Genomic DNA, 15,089 nt, shown 5'->3' with positions numbered 1-15,089 from the left:
GATCATTTTTTTGTTTGAATACTTTGAGGCTTTGCTCTTAGGTACACATAAGATGAGTTATTTATTTCTTTATTCATTATAGAATGACTGTTTATGCCAGGTTCAGGTTGAGCATCCCTAATCTGAAATTCTCCAAAATCTCAAACTTTTTAATGTATTTTCTTTTTTTTCAACTATAGCCACTAGCAACTCTGATAAAATCCAGCCATTCTGAGAGCTGACATAACACTTAGAGGAAATGCTTATTAGAGTATTTTGGATTTCCAATGTTTCAGATTAGGGATGCTGAATCAATATAATGCAAATATTCCAAAATCCAAAACACCTGTGGTCCCAAGCATTTCAGATAAAGGGCATTCAGCCTGTATTTTTCTTGAAGATTGTTTTGCTGGCAGCTGTCTTTTGGTTAGTATTTGTTTGATATATCTTTTTCCATCCTTTCAGGCTTTAATTTTTTTTTTAAATGTAACTCTAAACAACATATAGTTTTAGACACATTAAATCTCCTCACTGTATCTTCTTTCATTCTTAACTTGCAAATTTTTCATCTCTTTATCTGTTTTGCCTCTAGGTCATATTCTCAGGTTTAACTTCTAGTTTACCAGTTCTTTCTTAGCTGCATCTGATTTGATGGTTAACCCATTCATTCCTAGATGTTATAGGTAGCCTTTTTGTAGTCTTTAAAAATGTTTTACATGTTTTCTTCCTGGTCTTTAATTATTAAAATATTTTTCATATCTATTTTGATTATTAAAATACCCATAGAATCATACTGTAATTCTTTTAGGTCTCAAAAGCCTGTTACATTTGTATTCTTTGTGTTTTTGTTTGTTTTTTAAATCTTGGGGAAGTGCTTTTTGGTTCTGACTTTGGGTGGGTTAGTTTGTCATATGTTCTTTTAAGTTTGGAGTGAACTCATCTTTGTCAAGATTGATTTGTGGTAATTCTATGAGGTTAAGGGCAGGGCCCTCAGAGTTTCTGTCTGTTTTTGCCAGATATTCCTAAATTATCACAGCCCCAGTACTGCTTCTTTCTCTACTCCTAACCCTCCCTGCTCAAAAAAGGGGGTTTTTTTGTTTGCTTGTTTTTTAATTTCATTTTGTTTTGAAGTAATTAGGAATTCATAGGAGATTGCAAATAAATGTACAGGGAAACTTTGTTTATCCTTCTCCCAACTTATCCAGTGTTAACATCTAACATCCTACCTGTAGTGTAGTATCAAAACCAAACAACTGACATTGGTACAATCCATAGAGTTTATTCAGATTTCACCAGTATACATGCACTTGGGTGTGTGTCTGTATGTAGCTTTATGCAGTTTTATCATGTGTGTAGCCCATTTCCATAGTCAAGGTACTCATCTATAACATCCTAAGATTGCCTTTTATTACCCCCTTATAGCCACAACTCTCACCTGGCCCCCGGCCCCGACCCCTGGCAGCCTCTTACGTGTCCTTTATCCTGTAATTGTCTCATAAATGGAATAATGCTGTATGTATCCTGTTGAGATTGGCTTTTTCACTCAGCATAATTTTTTCTTGGGGTTCATCCAAGTTGTTGCATATATCAGTCATTTATTTTTATTGCCGAATAGTATTCCATGGCATGCACGTGCCACAGTTTGTTTAATTGTTCACCCATTGAAAGACATTAGTGTACTTTGCAGGTTTTGGCTGTTATGAACAAAGCCACTGTGAACGTCTGTTTCCCACATCTGTTAATGAAAATGTTCACATACAATTTAATGTCATTAACCTTGGTGTTCTATGTTGGAATGTTTTCACTGTAAACTGTATTTAAGCAATAATATATACCCATTTTTTTCATTATTTTTATATATCTGTGAATTAGATATGAAGAAATAGTGTTTTTTTTTTGGCGGGGGGGACAGGTTAACTTTAATGAATCTTTTAATTTTATGATTTTATCGTATGACTTTTATATAGATAGAGAAAACTGGGACTTTGTCTACTCAGGTCAGTCATTGGACACCTTGGTTGTTCTGATTCATTGCTTGATACTCTTTTCAGGAGTGATTACCACACTTTGGAATATTAAATATATATATTAGTGGTTTTTAGGAGGAAAGATTGTGACTGATGAAATTTGTTGAATAAAGTGTATGTGGTAAACATTTGTGTGACTGTCCTTTGTTTAGGAAGTCGAAGCTCAAGAGGTTCTCAAATTGATAGTCACAGTAGTAATAGCAACTATCATGACAGCTGGGAAACTCGAAGTAGCTATCCTGAAAGAGACCGATATCCTGAAAGAGACAACAGAGATCAAGCAAGGGATTCTTCCTTTGAGAGAAGACATGGAGAGCGAGACCGTCGCGACAACAGAGAGAGAGGTTTGTCAAACAGAATTTTATTAAATAGTGAACAATATCAATTGGGTGAATTGTTTTTTAAAACAGTTACCAATTTACTATTTAATATAAAATATATTTTAAGGCTTGTGCTTGATGACACACTTGAAACTATTATATATACTCATATAATCTTTGTTCACATGGTTTGGGAGGGATTATGTCAATAGCTAGTGACCAGTACCTACTGGCAACAAAGTGCAAAACTTGGGTGCCCTGCTGTGCGTCTCTCATCTTAACCAAATAGCTTACAAACCTTTAAAGAATGTAGATGGTTGGGTTCCATTCCAGGCAATTCTGATTCAAGAAATACCTAAACTTCACATCTGAGTATCCTGGCTACTCACTCATTCGCTGTGATCAATAGAATTTTATTAGGACTTTCAGAGAGGAGCAATAAAAAAATTAAAACAAAAAACCAATGATAGGGCTAGGGATTGTTTAGAGAAATATTTTATTTGTATTCTATCCTGAGAAGATATGGTATTTGCTTTAGCTAATTTTGCATTCTTATATGTCTTAAGCCAAAACTTTTTCTGTTCATCTATCAGATGATCTCTTAAAGCAATTTTGAAGCAAGATTAGGAAGCACTTTTAAGAAGGGTTGTAAATAGTTTCTTTGGCAAGCTTTTGTTTCTGTACTTACTTGGGCCTTTAAACATTAAAAATGTTATGAAGGTCTTACTAACCTTGGCTGAAGTAAGGTTCACTATACTGCCTAGATTAATATAGCATGAAACTTGATGGCCCAGAGAATTGAATGTTGATACTTTACTATGGGCTGAATCAAAGAGGTAATATTATATCTTGATTGGTTAGTAGTAGAAGAATAATAAAGTTTCTAAGGCATTGTCTACTTTTGGGAGCATAGATAGGATCAGAAGTAGGAGAATTGATTGGGTTGAGTTTGTATGGTAAGCCTAATGCATTTTGGTTAAAAGATATGTAGAATTTCCTTAGTTACAGATAGGGCTGGAGTTTCTATGTTCTGTTTTGATATCTGAAATTATTTCTTCCCTAGGACTTTTAGAACTGGTGATGCTTTTTTTAAAATCTCTTTTTTCCTTTTTTTCTATTTTCATGTCCTTGCTCAGATTTTTCTCATCTCATGCCTGAATTCAGTAGTACCATACCATTTGGTTTCAGTCTTATGGTTAGTTCAACCACATGTATTGATCTTCTGCTAGGTGCCAAGAACTCTGATAATTGCTTTACATATATTCCGACTTAATCTTTACAATATCCTTGTAAGTGTAGGTATGATAAAATAATTCATGTTTTCAGAGTTTTGGGGATTAGATCTAAGAGTAGTAAGATTACAATATTATAGAGAAGTAGGTTCCAGAGCTGGAATTCAAACTCAGGTCTGCTGAGTTCAGTTCTCTATTTTAATTTTACTGTAACTACTTCAATAATTATCAGATGTATGATTGAAGTAAAAAAATATTTTGGAGGCTAATGAATATTTTACAAATATTTGTTGAGTACCCATGTTAGGCACTTTGCTAGGCACTTGAGGTACAATAATTCTTATCCTTGTAGAATTTAATGGGGAGAGGGAAGAACTCCCCACCCAAAAAAGCAAAGTAGGATAAATGCTACTACTCTATATAAAAGTTCTGTGAGAAGACAAAGGAGCAAACTCAATTCTGAGCAATTCCAAGAAAGCTGGCTAAAGAAGTGACATCTGAATTAGGGCCTGAAGGATAAAAGGAAACTATAGAAGGAGCACTTTACAGGAAGAGGGTGCAGCATGTATAGACACCAGGACTGAAAGAAACATGTGCTTCGGAGTAGTAAGGAATTATGTTACAAGATTGGAGTCAGAGTATGCTATAATTGGCAAGGTAGAAAATAAGCCAGAGAAAAGGACTGATGAAAGACTATAGGCCAGGTAGTAAATGACCTAAGTTTAGCCTAGTCAGGCTAAAAATTTGATTTTAATTGCCTTTCACTGCCTACAAGATAACTGCTTTTAAGCAGTTGGAAGAAATAATTTTCATCAAAAACATATTAAGGATGTTGGGAAAGATTGAAAACAAGGATACCAATTAGTTAGACTGTTGATGACATAGGCATCTAAGAAGACCTGATCAAGGTCTGAGTTAATAACTATATCTGTGGGGACAGAGAAAGGAACAAAGAAATATTTTAGCAGTGAAGTTAATGGTACTTGGATATGATGAGACTTAGACAACTCAGAGATTATCAGCTTTAATGAATTGGTATGTCGTTTATTAAAATAAGGAAATGTGTGAGTAGAAGCACATGTTTGAATAACACATTTTGGGGGAAAGAAAGGGGAAGATAGTTTAGACATATTAAAGTGATGTTCTTATATTCTTTGCATTTTCCTTTGAAGAAAGCATTGATATTTTGGTTGGGAAAATAAAATATATCTCTCATAAAAGCATGTCTGAATAGTCTATTTGCTGATATTGCTGTAATTAGAAATTTAAAGTATGATTTTCTATAAGTTATGGTATTGAATTTGTTTCAGGTTATCTTGTAATGATTATGATGTTGGTATGACTCCTTCAAACTAGGAATTCAGAGAATACAAAAGATGGGTAGATAGCATTCTAGGAATCCAAAGTATGATACAGAAGAACTACTTTAAGTTGGTTTCATCAAAAGTAAAAGCTTTTAAGAAAACTGACTTCTAATGCATCTACCATCTCTGTGACATTGGGAAGACAACTCTGGAGCATAATTTCTGTTTTTAAATAGAAAGGGGGAGAAGCGACTGTGTAGGATTTCATTTTGATTTCGCTTTAAAATGCTATGATCGTTTGTATCTGGGTCTATAACCTCTAAAATAGTAAAGATAGATAGAACTTGTCTTTTTAATCAGTGATTAGGAAGGGAAATCCAAAATACCATGTTGAACCCTTCCTAGAAACATCCTAAAATTATTCTGCTTAATGAGTTGATGTTAAATGTTCCACTTACCAACCTGTTGGCCGTATTATAATATGATCTTTATCGAACAACCAGTAGATATATAGTATGTAAATGGAAACATCACAGTAGCCTAGATCAGACTACAGTAGTTGCTTTGAAAAATGGCTCTCTCTTTGAAAAAGTTCATGCCATCCTCGTATATGTTTTTTTATCCCAGACTAATTTTCTGCTCAACAGGGTATTTGGGCAACATGCATTCATTTACTCTGTTTATGTGATTTGTGTGTACATGGAAAAAATTTAAATAAAGTGTGTTGAGGTTATCAGTTAACATTTTAAGAAAACAGCTCTTCATCTGAGTAGTCATTTATATAATTAAGTAAAGCTTCTAATTTATTAGTAATTGGTTATTAATTACAAATATAGATCACTAATATGAAACACTTTTTACATTTATTTCAAGATTGCTAGACATCAGTACCCTTAATATTACAGTTCATGATAAGAGATTGATATTGCAGCAACACATTCTGACATATGTTTTGTTCACTATATTTTCCTCACATAATAGCTGCACTTTGATTTGTATATATTTTGGCCTGAAATTAGAGGTGTGACTTACGAGGGAAATTTTTTTTTTCCTTCAGCTCCTATGTTCTACACCTCCTGCTGCCCCTATCCTTTGCCACCAGTGTTCTCAGGTCCTGCTGGGGGGACAGAGAAGATCAGAGGTGAAGGGTAGAGATGGCAGAAAGTGGGGTTGGAGCAGTGGGCTGGAGGTAGGGTAGGGAGCATGCAGAGAAAGATCAAAGGTGGATCAGTGGGAGTGGGGAAGGGGGTTGACGGGGAGCAGGAAACATGGTAGTCAGAGGGCAAATAAAATTATCTTTAAAAAATTTAATGTCTAGGGGTGATTGTTACTTGGATATTAAGTTAAAATTAAATATGCTACTTGGTTTGTAATTTGTTGCCAGTGTGACCCTATACACAGATAAAATTTAAGATTTACCATGCTGTCTTACCAATAGGTTATCTGTCAACTTAATCACTGACAAAACTTGATTTTCATTGTAGATCAAAGACCAAGCTCACCAATTCGACATCAGGGAAGGAATGACGAGCTTGAGCGTGATGAAAGAAGAGAGGAACGAAGAGTAGACAGAGTGGATGATAGAAGAGATGAAAGGGCTAGAGAGAGAGATCGAGAACGAGAACGAGACAGGGAGCGGGAGAGAGAGAGGGAACGTGAACGAGATCGGGAAAGAGAAAAAGAGAGAGAACTAGAAAGAGAGCGTGCTAGGGAACGAGAGAGAGAAAGAGAAAAAGAGAGAGATCGTGAAAGGGATAGAGACCGAGACCACGATCGAGAGCGGGAAAGAGAGAGGGAGCGAGACAGGGAAAAAGAACGGGAACGAGAAAGAGAAGAAAGAGAGAGGGAAAGAGAGCGAGAACGGGAGAGAGAGCGAGAGCGAGAACGGGAACGAGAAAGAGCGAGAGAAAGGGATAAAGAACGAGAACGCCAGAGGGATTGGGAAGACAAAGACAAAGGACGAGATGACCGCAGAGAAAAGCGAGAAGAGATCCGAGAAGATAGGAATCCAAGAGATGGACATGATGAAAGAAAATCAAAGTAAGAATAATTATCAGTCAGTTATTTTATGTATCTGGTGTTTAAAGTTTTTTTACCCAGCACTTTTTGGGAGGCCAAGGCGGGCAGATTTCTTGAGGCCAGGAGTGGGCAACATGGCAAACTCCATCTCTACAGAAAATACAAAAATTAGCCGTACATAGTGGCGCATGCCTGTAGTCCTAGCTACTTGGGAGGCTGAGATGGGAGGATTGTTTGAGCCTGAGAGGCAGAGGTTGCAGTGAGCCAAGGTTATGTCGTTGCACTCCAGCCTGGGTGGAGACCTTGTCTCCAAAAAAAAAAAAAGTTTTTTCAGTTGTCTGGAAAAAGTAATTTTTAAATTAAGACAGGAATCAGTGAACTTGTATCCCATCACATCCCCTAGACTAGTCACCAAGGGATATCACCTGTGCCATTCTGATGATCCTTCATGAGTTTTATGTGCTTATAATTATGGAGTCACTACCCCCAGGCTGCAGGAAGCATTGACAATGTTTTAGAACTGAGGGAATCCTTGTAATCACTGCATGGTTCGAAGATGAGAGAAAAGGAAGTGTCTTCTCTTGTGCTGTGGAGTAGTTCTTTGGGGTCAAAAGATGTGTTCTTGGCATCTCATGTATCGAGGGCATTCCCCCCCGCTCACCCCCTTTTAACCAAAAAAGAGCTTACTTGCTCAAATATCTAGGAAGTTGGAGATTAGCTTTTGCTTGTTCTGATGTGGCTATATCCAGATTCTCAAACAAAGCATTAGCAGTTTCTGTCTCTCCAGTTTCCCTCTGTATTAATTTCAGTCTCAGAAAGGTTTTCTCCAAATGATGGCTAAGATGGCCCCAGAGTTGTCCCTGTCAGCTTTGCAGTCCTCTCTGTGTTGGGGCTCTCATTAGTTGATGGGGAGACAGTAATTGACTAAGCTGATCACAGTGTTCATGAGAATTCTAGACTCTGATTGGTCAATTTTGAAGTTCTATGGGTACAAAACAAAACTTATTAGAATTAACTGCTTTTTTGCCTCCAACTGGGATAAACACTGGTTTACTTTGCCAAAACATACTGAGAAAATAATTTATGTATCTTCAGTTTTCTTGCTCCTACCTCCAGTTCGTTTGCCACAGGGTGAATACAGGCTCCCTACTTTAGGCTTTTTTCATCCTCCCTATTGTGAGTTATGGTTAGGGCCAAACAACACAGCACAGAAGTAGAACCTTCTTCCCTTAGGTCTTGGCTACTCTTCAATTTGCAGCCATGGTTTTCTGTAGTACACGCCCTGGATTACTTTCCTGCTTCCCTCTCCTTACATTTTGAACAATCTTACCTGAACATAAACTTCAGAGATATCTTTTTTAACACATGGAGGCACAGGTACATATTCCCGCCCTCCCCACCCCCCACTTTTCTGACCTCTTTATTTTCTAAGATTAAAATTCTGAAATCTTTGTTATTTATCTTTTATTCAGTCCTATGTTTTCATTAATACAGATTGAGCATCCCAAATCCAAAAATTCAGAATTTGAAATGCTCTAAAATCTAGTGCTTTTTAAGCGCTGACATGACACTCAGAGGAAATGCTCATTGGAACATTTCAGATTTTCAGATAAAGGATGCACAACCAGTAAGTACAATGCAAATATTCAAAAGCCAAAGCATTTCATGGATAAGGGATACTCAAACTGTATTTTTTTCATGCTTCTGATATCTGCTTATAATAGCAAAAGTTTTTCTGGTTTTTCATGGTTAGACAATCTAAGAGTTGACAATGACCCCAGAAATTTAGAAGTTGAATAACTCTATAACAGAAACTATGTGAGATTAATATCTTAATCTTTCATTAACTGTATTGTCATCTCAGTAGTTCAGTGTATTCAGCACTTTTTTTAACTGCTGTTATGTAGAAGGTTTGCCAAATTGCTGTATTTTATTTTACTCTAATTGTGTTTGTTTAGGTATTTCCTTGAAATAACTTTTTCTCATGTTTTAAATTTTCACTTTATTCCAGTCTATCAGTTATCTCTTGGTGTGTAACACATCACCACATAAGTTAGTAGCTTAAAACAACAACCATTTATTTGCTCATGATTCTGTGGATTGGCAGTTTTTCTTGGGCTCAACAGAGTGGTTGTTCTGTTGGTCTCACTTGGAGTAACTCATGTATCAACATTCCATCTGACAATGCAGCTGGGCCTGGAGGCCCAGGATTGTCTCACTCATGTGTCTGGCAAATAGGACATCTTGTTTCTCCTTCACTTGACCCCTGAACTTCAGTAGTCTAAACTCTGCTTTGCATGTGATGGTAGAAACATTGCAAGAGGGCAGAAGCTGAAGCGGCAAGGCCTCCTGAATCCTCTTCACATCTGCACAGTGTCACTTTCACCCCATTCTCTTGTCATAGCATGTCATTAGATATGAAAAATGGGGAAATAGGCCAGTTATTGATGGGAGAGGAGCTTTGGATAAAGTAGTACACAAGCTTGGGCCTGTGAATTGTCATATTACACCTGGGGCCTTCTGCACATGGTTGCTCATTTATATAAAGGAGCTGTCTAGAATATACATGCATTGCAATGTTTTTGTTTTATTTTTATTTCAATAGTTTTTGGGGTACAAGAGGTTTTTGGTTACCTGGATGAATTCTGAGATTTTAGTGCACCTGTCACCTGAGTAGTGTACATTGTACCAAACATGTATGTTTTTGTCCCTCACTCTCCTCCCACCCTCTCCGTTCTGAGTCTCTAAAACCCATTATATCACTCTGTATGCCTTTGCATACTCATAGCTTAGCTCTCACTTACAAGTGAGAGCAAGTTGCTGCAAAAGACATTATTTTGTTTTGGTTTTTTTAAAGAAAACAAAATGGCTAGGTAATACTCCATTTTTTTATGGCTTTTTATGGCTAAGTAATATTCCATGGTTTCATGGTGTATATATACCACATTTTCTCTATCCACTCATTGGCCAATGGGCACTTAGGTTGGTTCTATATCTTTGCAGTTGTGAATTTTGTTGCTATAAACATACATGTGCATGTGTTTTTTTCATAGGATGACTTCTTGTCCTTTGGGTAGATACCCAGTAGTGGGATTGCTGGATCAAACATCTCCTTTTAGTTCTCTAAGGAATCTCTATACTGTTTTTCATAGAGGTTGTACTTATTTACATTTCCACCAGCAGTGAATAAGCATTCCCTTTTCATCATGTCTATGCTAACATTTACTGTTGTTTTTTACTTTTTAATGGCCATTTTTGTAGAAGTAAGGTGGCATCTCATTGTGGTTTTAATTTGTATTTCCCTGGATGAGTGATTTTGAGCATTTTTTCGTATGTTTGTTGGCTGTTTGTATGTCTTCTTTTGAGAAATGTCTATTTATGTCCTTTGTCCACTTTTTGATGGGATTGTTTATGTTTTTCTTGCTGATTTGTTTGACTTTCTGATAGATTCTGGATACTAGTCCTTTATTGGATGCATAGTTTGCAAGTATTTTCTCCCGTTCTATGGGTTTTCTTTGTTATTTATTTTGCTGTGCAGAAGCTTTTTAGTTTAATTAGGTTCCATTTATTTCTTTTTGGTTTCGTTGCATTTGCTTTTAGAATCTTGGTCATGAAGTCTTTGCCTAGGCCATTGTCCAAAAGAGTTTTCCCAGTGTTAATTTCTAGAATTTTAATGGTTTCAGGTCTTAGATTTAAGTCTTTGATCCATCTTGAGCTGATTTTTGTTTGAGGTGAGAGAGATCCAGTTTCATTCTTTTACATGTGACTTGCCAGTTTTCCCACCACCATTTAGTAAATAGGGTGTCCTTTCCCCATTACGTCTTGTATGGTTTGTTGAAGATCATTTGGCTTTATTTCTGGGTTTTCTATTCTGTTCCATTGGTCCGTGTATACAGTATGTTTCTTAACTTTTGACCATAGTATTTATAAACAAACAGTATTAATGAAAAAAACAGGTAATCAAATTTTGATGAAAATGGCGGAAAACACTAGAATAAGTACCCAGGAGATATAAAACGCTACTCATTTAAAGCTCAACTAAGGAACAAAAAGTATAATGAACATATGAATTATTTTATTAATTTGTCAACAAGAAAGTGATTTCCAAGAAGGGAAAAGGAACTGATTTTACAGTATACCCACAACATATCTGGCTCTGGGTTTATTCCTCACTGCAGTTTTATGAGATGGACTCTCATTTCCCACCCACCCAGCCCCACCCCCCCATTTTCAGATGAGGAAACTAAGGTTCAGTGACTTCAAGGAACCTTCTAAAGGCTGCATAATAACTAATGTAGTTGTAAGTTGAACTCATAGCTTTTTTACTTCAAAGCCAATATTAGGTTTTCTCATTCAGCTCTGCAGCGTAAGGCATTTTTATATCATAAGAATGCAAAATTGCTGAATATTTGTATTAGAGGGTACATTAATATATTGATTTCTGTGCTGCATGTTACCGCCTTGCAGTATTTAAATCTGTCAGTTTTCACTTGAGTATTCTACATGTATAATGAAGAAGAAGAAGAAATGTCATGTATTTTAAGTTCACAATTCTTAGCAAATGAAGTAAAGAATTTTTATTAAAGGCACTGAATATCCTTTGTATGATACACCTCTGGCAATATTGCTTTTCTACAATTATATGTTCCAGTTATAGTAAAGAGATACTAGTAAAAACAAATCTCTTTTTGCCCCCTAGAATTTTATAAGTTGTGTTTGCTTGCCCAATTTAGGAAGCGCTATAGAAATGAAGGGAGTCCCAGCCCTAGACAGTCCCCGAAGCGCCGGCGTGAACATTCTCCGGACAGTGATGCCTACAACAGTGGAGATGAAAAAAGTAAGCAGACTCTGTTTTCTGTCTCTCTATATTCATATTCATTTGTAACCATGAAACCATCCTTTCATACTAGTAGGAACTGATGAATTAAGATTTTTAAAAAGTTGTCTTGCTTTGCTGTCTCTAAATATCTCCTTTTGTGACTAAAGTATGTGTTAGAGTACTGTCATTTTCTATTGTTTATAGTAAAGCCATATTTTTATTTTGACTAAAATTATTGTCATTTTAAAAGTTTTAAAATGATCTTGATCTCTTGACCTCGTGATCCACCTGCCTCAGCCTCCCAAAGTCCTGGGATTATAGGTGTAAGGAGAGATTGGCTTATTATAATTTATCTGTACCATGCGGTGGTTATTAACCTGGTGAGAGTGTGATTGCTTTTATCTTCTTTATAGATGAAAAGCACAGACTCTTGAGCCAAGTTGTACGACCTCAAGAATCTCGTTCTCTTAGTCCCTCGCACCTCACAGAAGACAGACAGGGTAGATGGAAAGAGGAGGATCGTAAACCAGAAAGGAAAGAGAGTTCAAGGCGCTATGAAGAACAGGAACTCAAGGAGAAAGTTTCTTCTGTAGATAAACAGAGAGAACAGACAGAAATCCTGGAAAGCTCAAGAATGCGTGCACAGGACATTATAGGACACCACCAGTCTGAAGATCGAGAGACATCTGATCGAGCTCATGATGAAAACAAGAAGAAAGCAAAAATTCAAAAGAAACCAATTAAGAAAAAGAAAGATGATGATATTGGAATAGAGAGGGGTAACATAGAGACAACATCTGAAGATGGTCAAGTATTCTCACCAAAAAAAGGACAGAAAAAGAAGAGCATTGAAAAAAAACGTAAAAAATCCAAAGGTGATTCTGATATTTCTGATGAAGAAGCAGCCCAGCAAAGTAAGAAGAAAAGAGGCCCACGGACTCCCCCTATAACAACTAAAGAGGAATTGGTTGAAATGTGCAATGGTAAGAATGGTATTCTAGAGGACTCCCAGAAAAAAGAAGATACAGCATTCAGTGACTGGTCTGATGAGGATGTGCCTGACCGTACAGAGGTGACAGAAGCAGAGCATAGTGCCACCGCCGCTACTCCTGGTAGTACCCCTTCTCCTCTATCTTCTCTTCTTCCTCCTCCACCGCCTGTGGCTACTGCCACTGCTACAACTGCGCCTGCAACTCTTGCTTCCACTACTGCTGCTGCCGCCACCTCTTTCAGCACATCTGCCATCACCATTTCCACCTCTGCCACCCCCACCAGTACCACCAATAATACTTTTACCAATGAAGACTCACACAGAAAATGCCACAGAACACGAGTGGAAAAAGTAGAGACACCTCATGTGACTATAGAAGATGCACCACATCGCAAACCTGTGGATCAAAAGAGGAGCAGCAGCCTTGGGAGCAATCGAAGTAACCGTAGTCATACATCTGGTCGTCTTCGCTCCCCATCCAATGATTCTGCCCATCGAAGTGGAGATGACCAAAGTGGTCGAAAGAGAGTACTGCACAGTGGCTCAAGAGATAGAGAAAAAACAAAAAGCCTGGAAATCACAGGAGAGAGAAAATCTAGGATTGATCAGTTAAAGCGTGGAGAACCCAGTCGAAGTACTTCCTCAGGTAATAAAATTGAATTATGATCTAGTCACTGTTTCATAGGTTAGTATATTTTATACGTATTTTAATTCTAAAGTAATGCTAAATTGGTTACTTTACATGTTGCCTTAAATTTTATGGAACTTTTTAAAGAAAAGCTTAGCTGCCCCATCGAAATGTTACCTGTTATCACATTAATACCAACATTATAATAGAAATACATACAAGAGTGTTAATCAGTTTAGTATCAGGATTTTAGTGGTATGTCTTGGTGGAAGGGTTTATGTGTTCAAGTCCCTTATCAATGCCTATGATTTCAACCTTCCTGCTATTCTTCATGCAGTCAAGGCTGCCTCTTTTGACCACAGAAAATAAGATAGGGGAGTAGGAAGAGATCAAATAATGGAGTGATTAGTTCTATTAATGCCTAATCATTTTATGTACTTCTTGGAAGATGTTTTATGGTTACAGTGGAAATAGACAAGGAAACTTTTTAAAAATTTATTAGAACTTTGAGAGGAATTTTTCTTAAAATGACTTATATATTTGGATATTTATAGAGAGAAATATATATGTAGAATATAGAAATATATAGGACATATAGAGATAATATGGAATATAGAAAATTATATAGAATATGGAAAAAGGTAAATTATGTTTTAAAGGATCCTGAAATGAAGCATTTTGTTTCTATTTTATCGTGTGCTAATAACTCTTTGTACATGGTATATTTATTTTAGATCGCCAGGATTCAAGAAGCCATAGTTCAAGAAGAAGTTCTCCAGAGTCAGATCGACAGGTCCATTCAAGATCTGGGTCATTTGATAGCAGAGACAGGCTTCAAGAGCGAGATCGATATGAACACGATAGAGAGCGCGAGAGAGAGAGGAGAGATACGCGGCAGAGAGAATGGGACCGAGATGCTGATAAAGATTGGCCACGCAACAGGGATCGAGATAGATTGCGAGAACGAGAACGAGAGAGAGAAAGAGACAAAAGGAGAGACTTGGATAGGGAAAGAGAGAGACTAATTTCTGATTCTGTTGAAAGGGACAGGGACAGAGACAGAGACAGAACTTTTGAGAGTTCTCAAATAGAGTCTGTGAAACGCTGTGAAGCAAAACTGGAAGGTGAACATGAAAGGGATCTAGAAAGCAATTCGCGAGACTCTGTAGCCTTGGATAAAGAGAGAATGGATAAAGATCTGGGATCTGTGCAGGGATTTGAAGACATAAATAAATCCGAGAGAACTGAGAGTCTGGAAGGTGAGTGCTACCTCTTTTTCGGTGATACTGCTTGTTTTCTGTTCAGATTTCATGGGAAACAACTATTTTCTTTTGAAAGGGCATCCACTAATAGGCACATTGACTCCATTCTCTATTCTTTTATAGGGGAAGTAGATATCAGAAGGAAAAGGTCTATAAGATAGAGACATATATATATATATATATTTTGATGTGGTCCCCTCTAGTACCATTAAGGCAGATTTGGTTCACATAAACCTAAATGAAATAAAAGATTGTTTAGATGCAATGCGTATAGATGTTGAAGAATAACCATCACATCCTTTTCTTAGATGTTAAAAAAATAAGATTACAAAAATTGAAATGACTTCTTAGTTCAGAGAGGGATTCAGATAATTATTAGTGAATCCCTATTTTCTAGGGCAGTTTAGAACAAATATATGAAACAATAACACTACCTGAAATTGTATTTAATGTTGGATTGACTAGAATCCCACTGGTACTCCCCAGTCCTAGAATAGGAACGCTAAGT

General features: G+C 36.8%; 1 protein-coding gene across 8 annotated transcripts in view; it reads left to right on the top strand.

The window, feature by feature from the left end:
- The window catches only part of ZC3H13 (zinc finger CCCH-type containing 13), a 93,991-nt gene that overhangs the window by 65,851 nt on the left and 13,051 nt on the right, over positions 1–15,089 (top strand). For 5 of the 8 annotated variants that reach the window (XM_037986714.2, XM_037986712.2, XM_037986715.2 and 2 more), the window contains exons 11-16: positions 2,159–2,350; positions 5,920–6,003; positions 6,347–6,902; positions 11,615–11,718; positions 12,114–13,337; positions 14,054–14,578. In XM_037986714.2, the coding sequence (XP_037842642.2) occupies positions 2,159–2,350; positions 5,920–6,003; positions 6,347–6,902; positions 11,615–11,718; positions 12,114–13,337; positions 14,054–14,578 (2,685 nt within the window). The remainder of the gene's footprint in view (positions 1–2,158; positions 2,351–5,919; positions 6,004–6,346; positions 6,903–11,614; positions 11,719–12,113; positions 13,338–14,053; positions 14,579–15,089) is intronic. The other 3 variants (XM_007960338.3, XM_007960341.3, XM_007960337.3) reach the window with 1 other exon arrangement.

The sequence above is a fragment of the Chlorocebus sabaeus genome, chromosome 3, assembly GCF_047675955.1.
Source record: "Chlorocebus sabaeus isolate Y175 chromosome 3, mChlSab1.0.hap1, whole genome shotgun sequence".
Taxonomy (NCBI): Eukaryota; Metazoa; Chordata; class Mammalia; order Primates; family Cercopithecidae; genus Chlorocebus; species Chlorocebus sabaeus.
The sequence above is the reverse complement of the archived record's forward strand: the minus strand, read 5'-3'. Positions and strand labels throughout refer to the sequence as shown.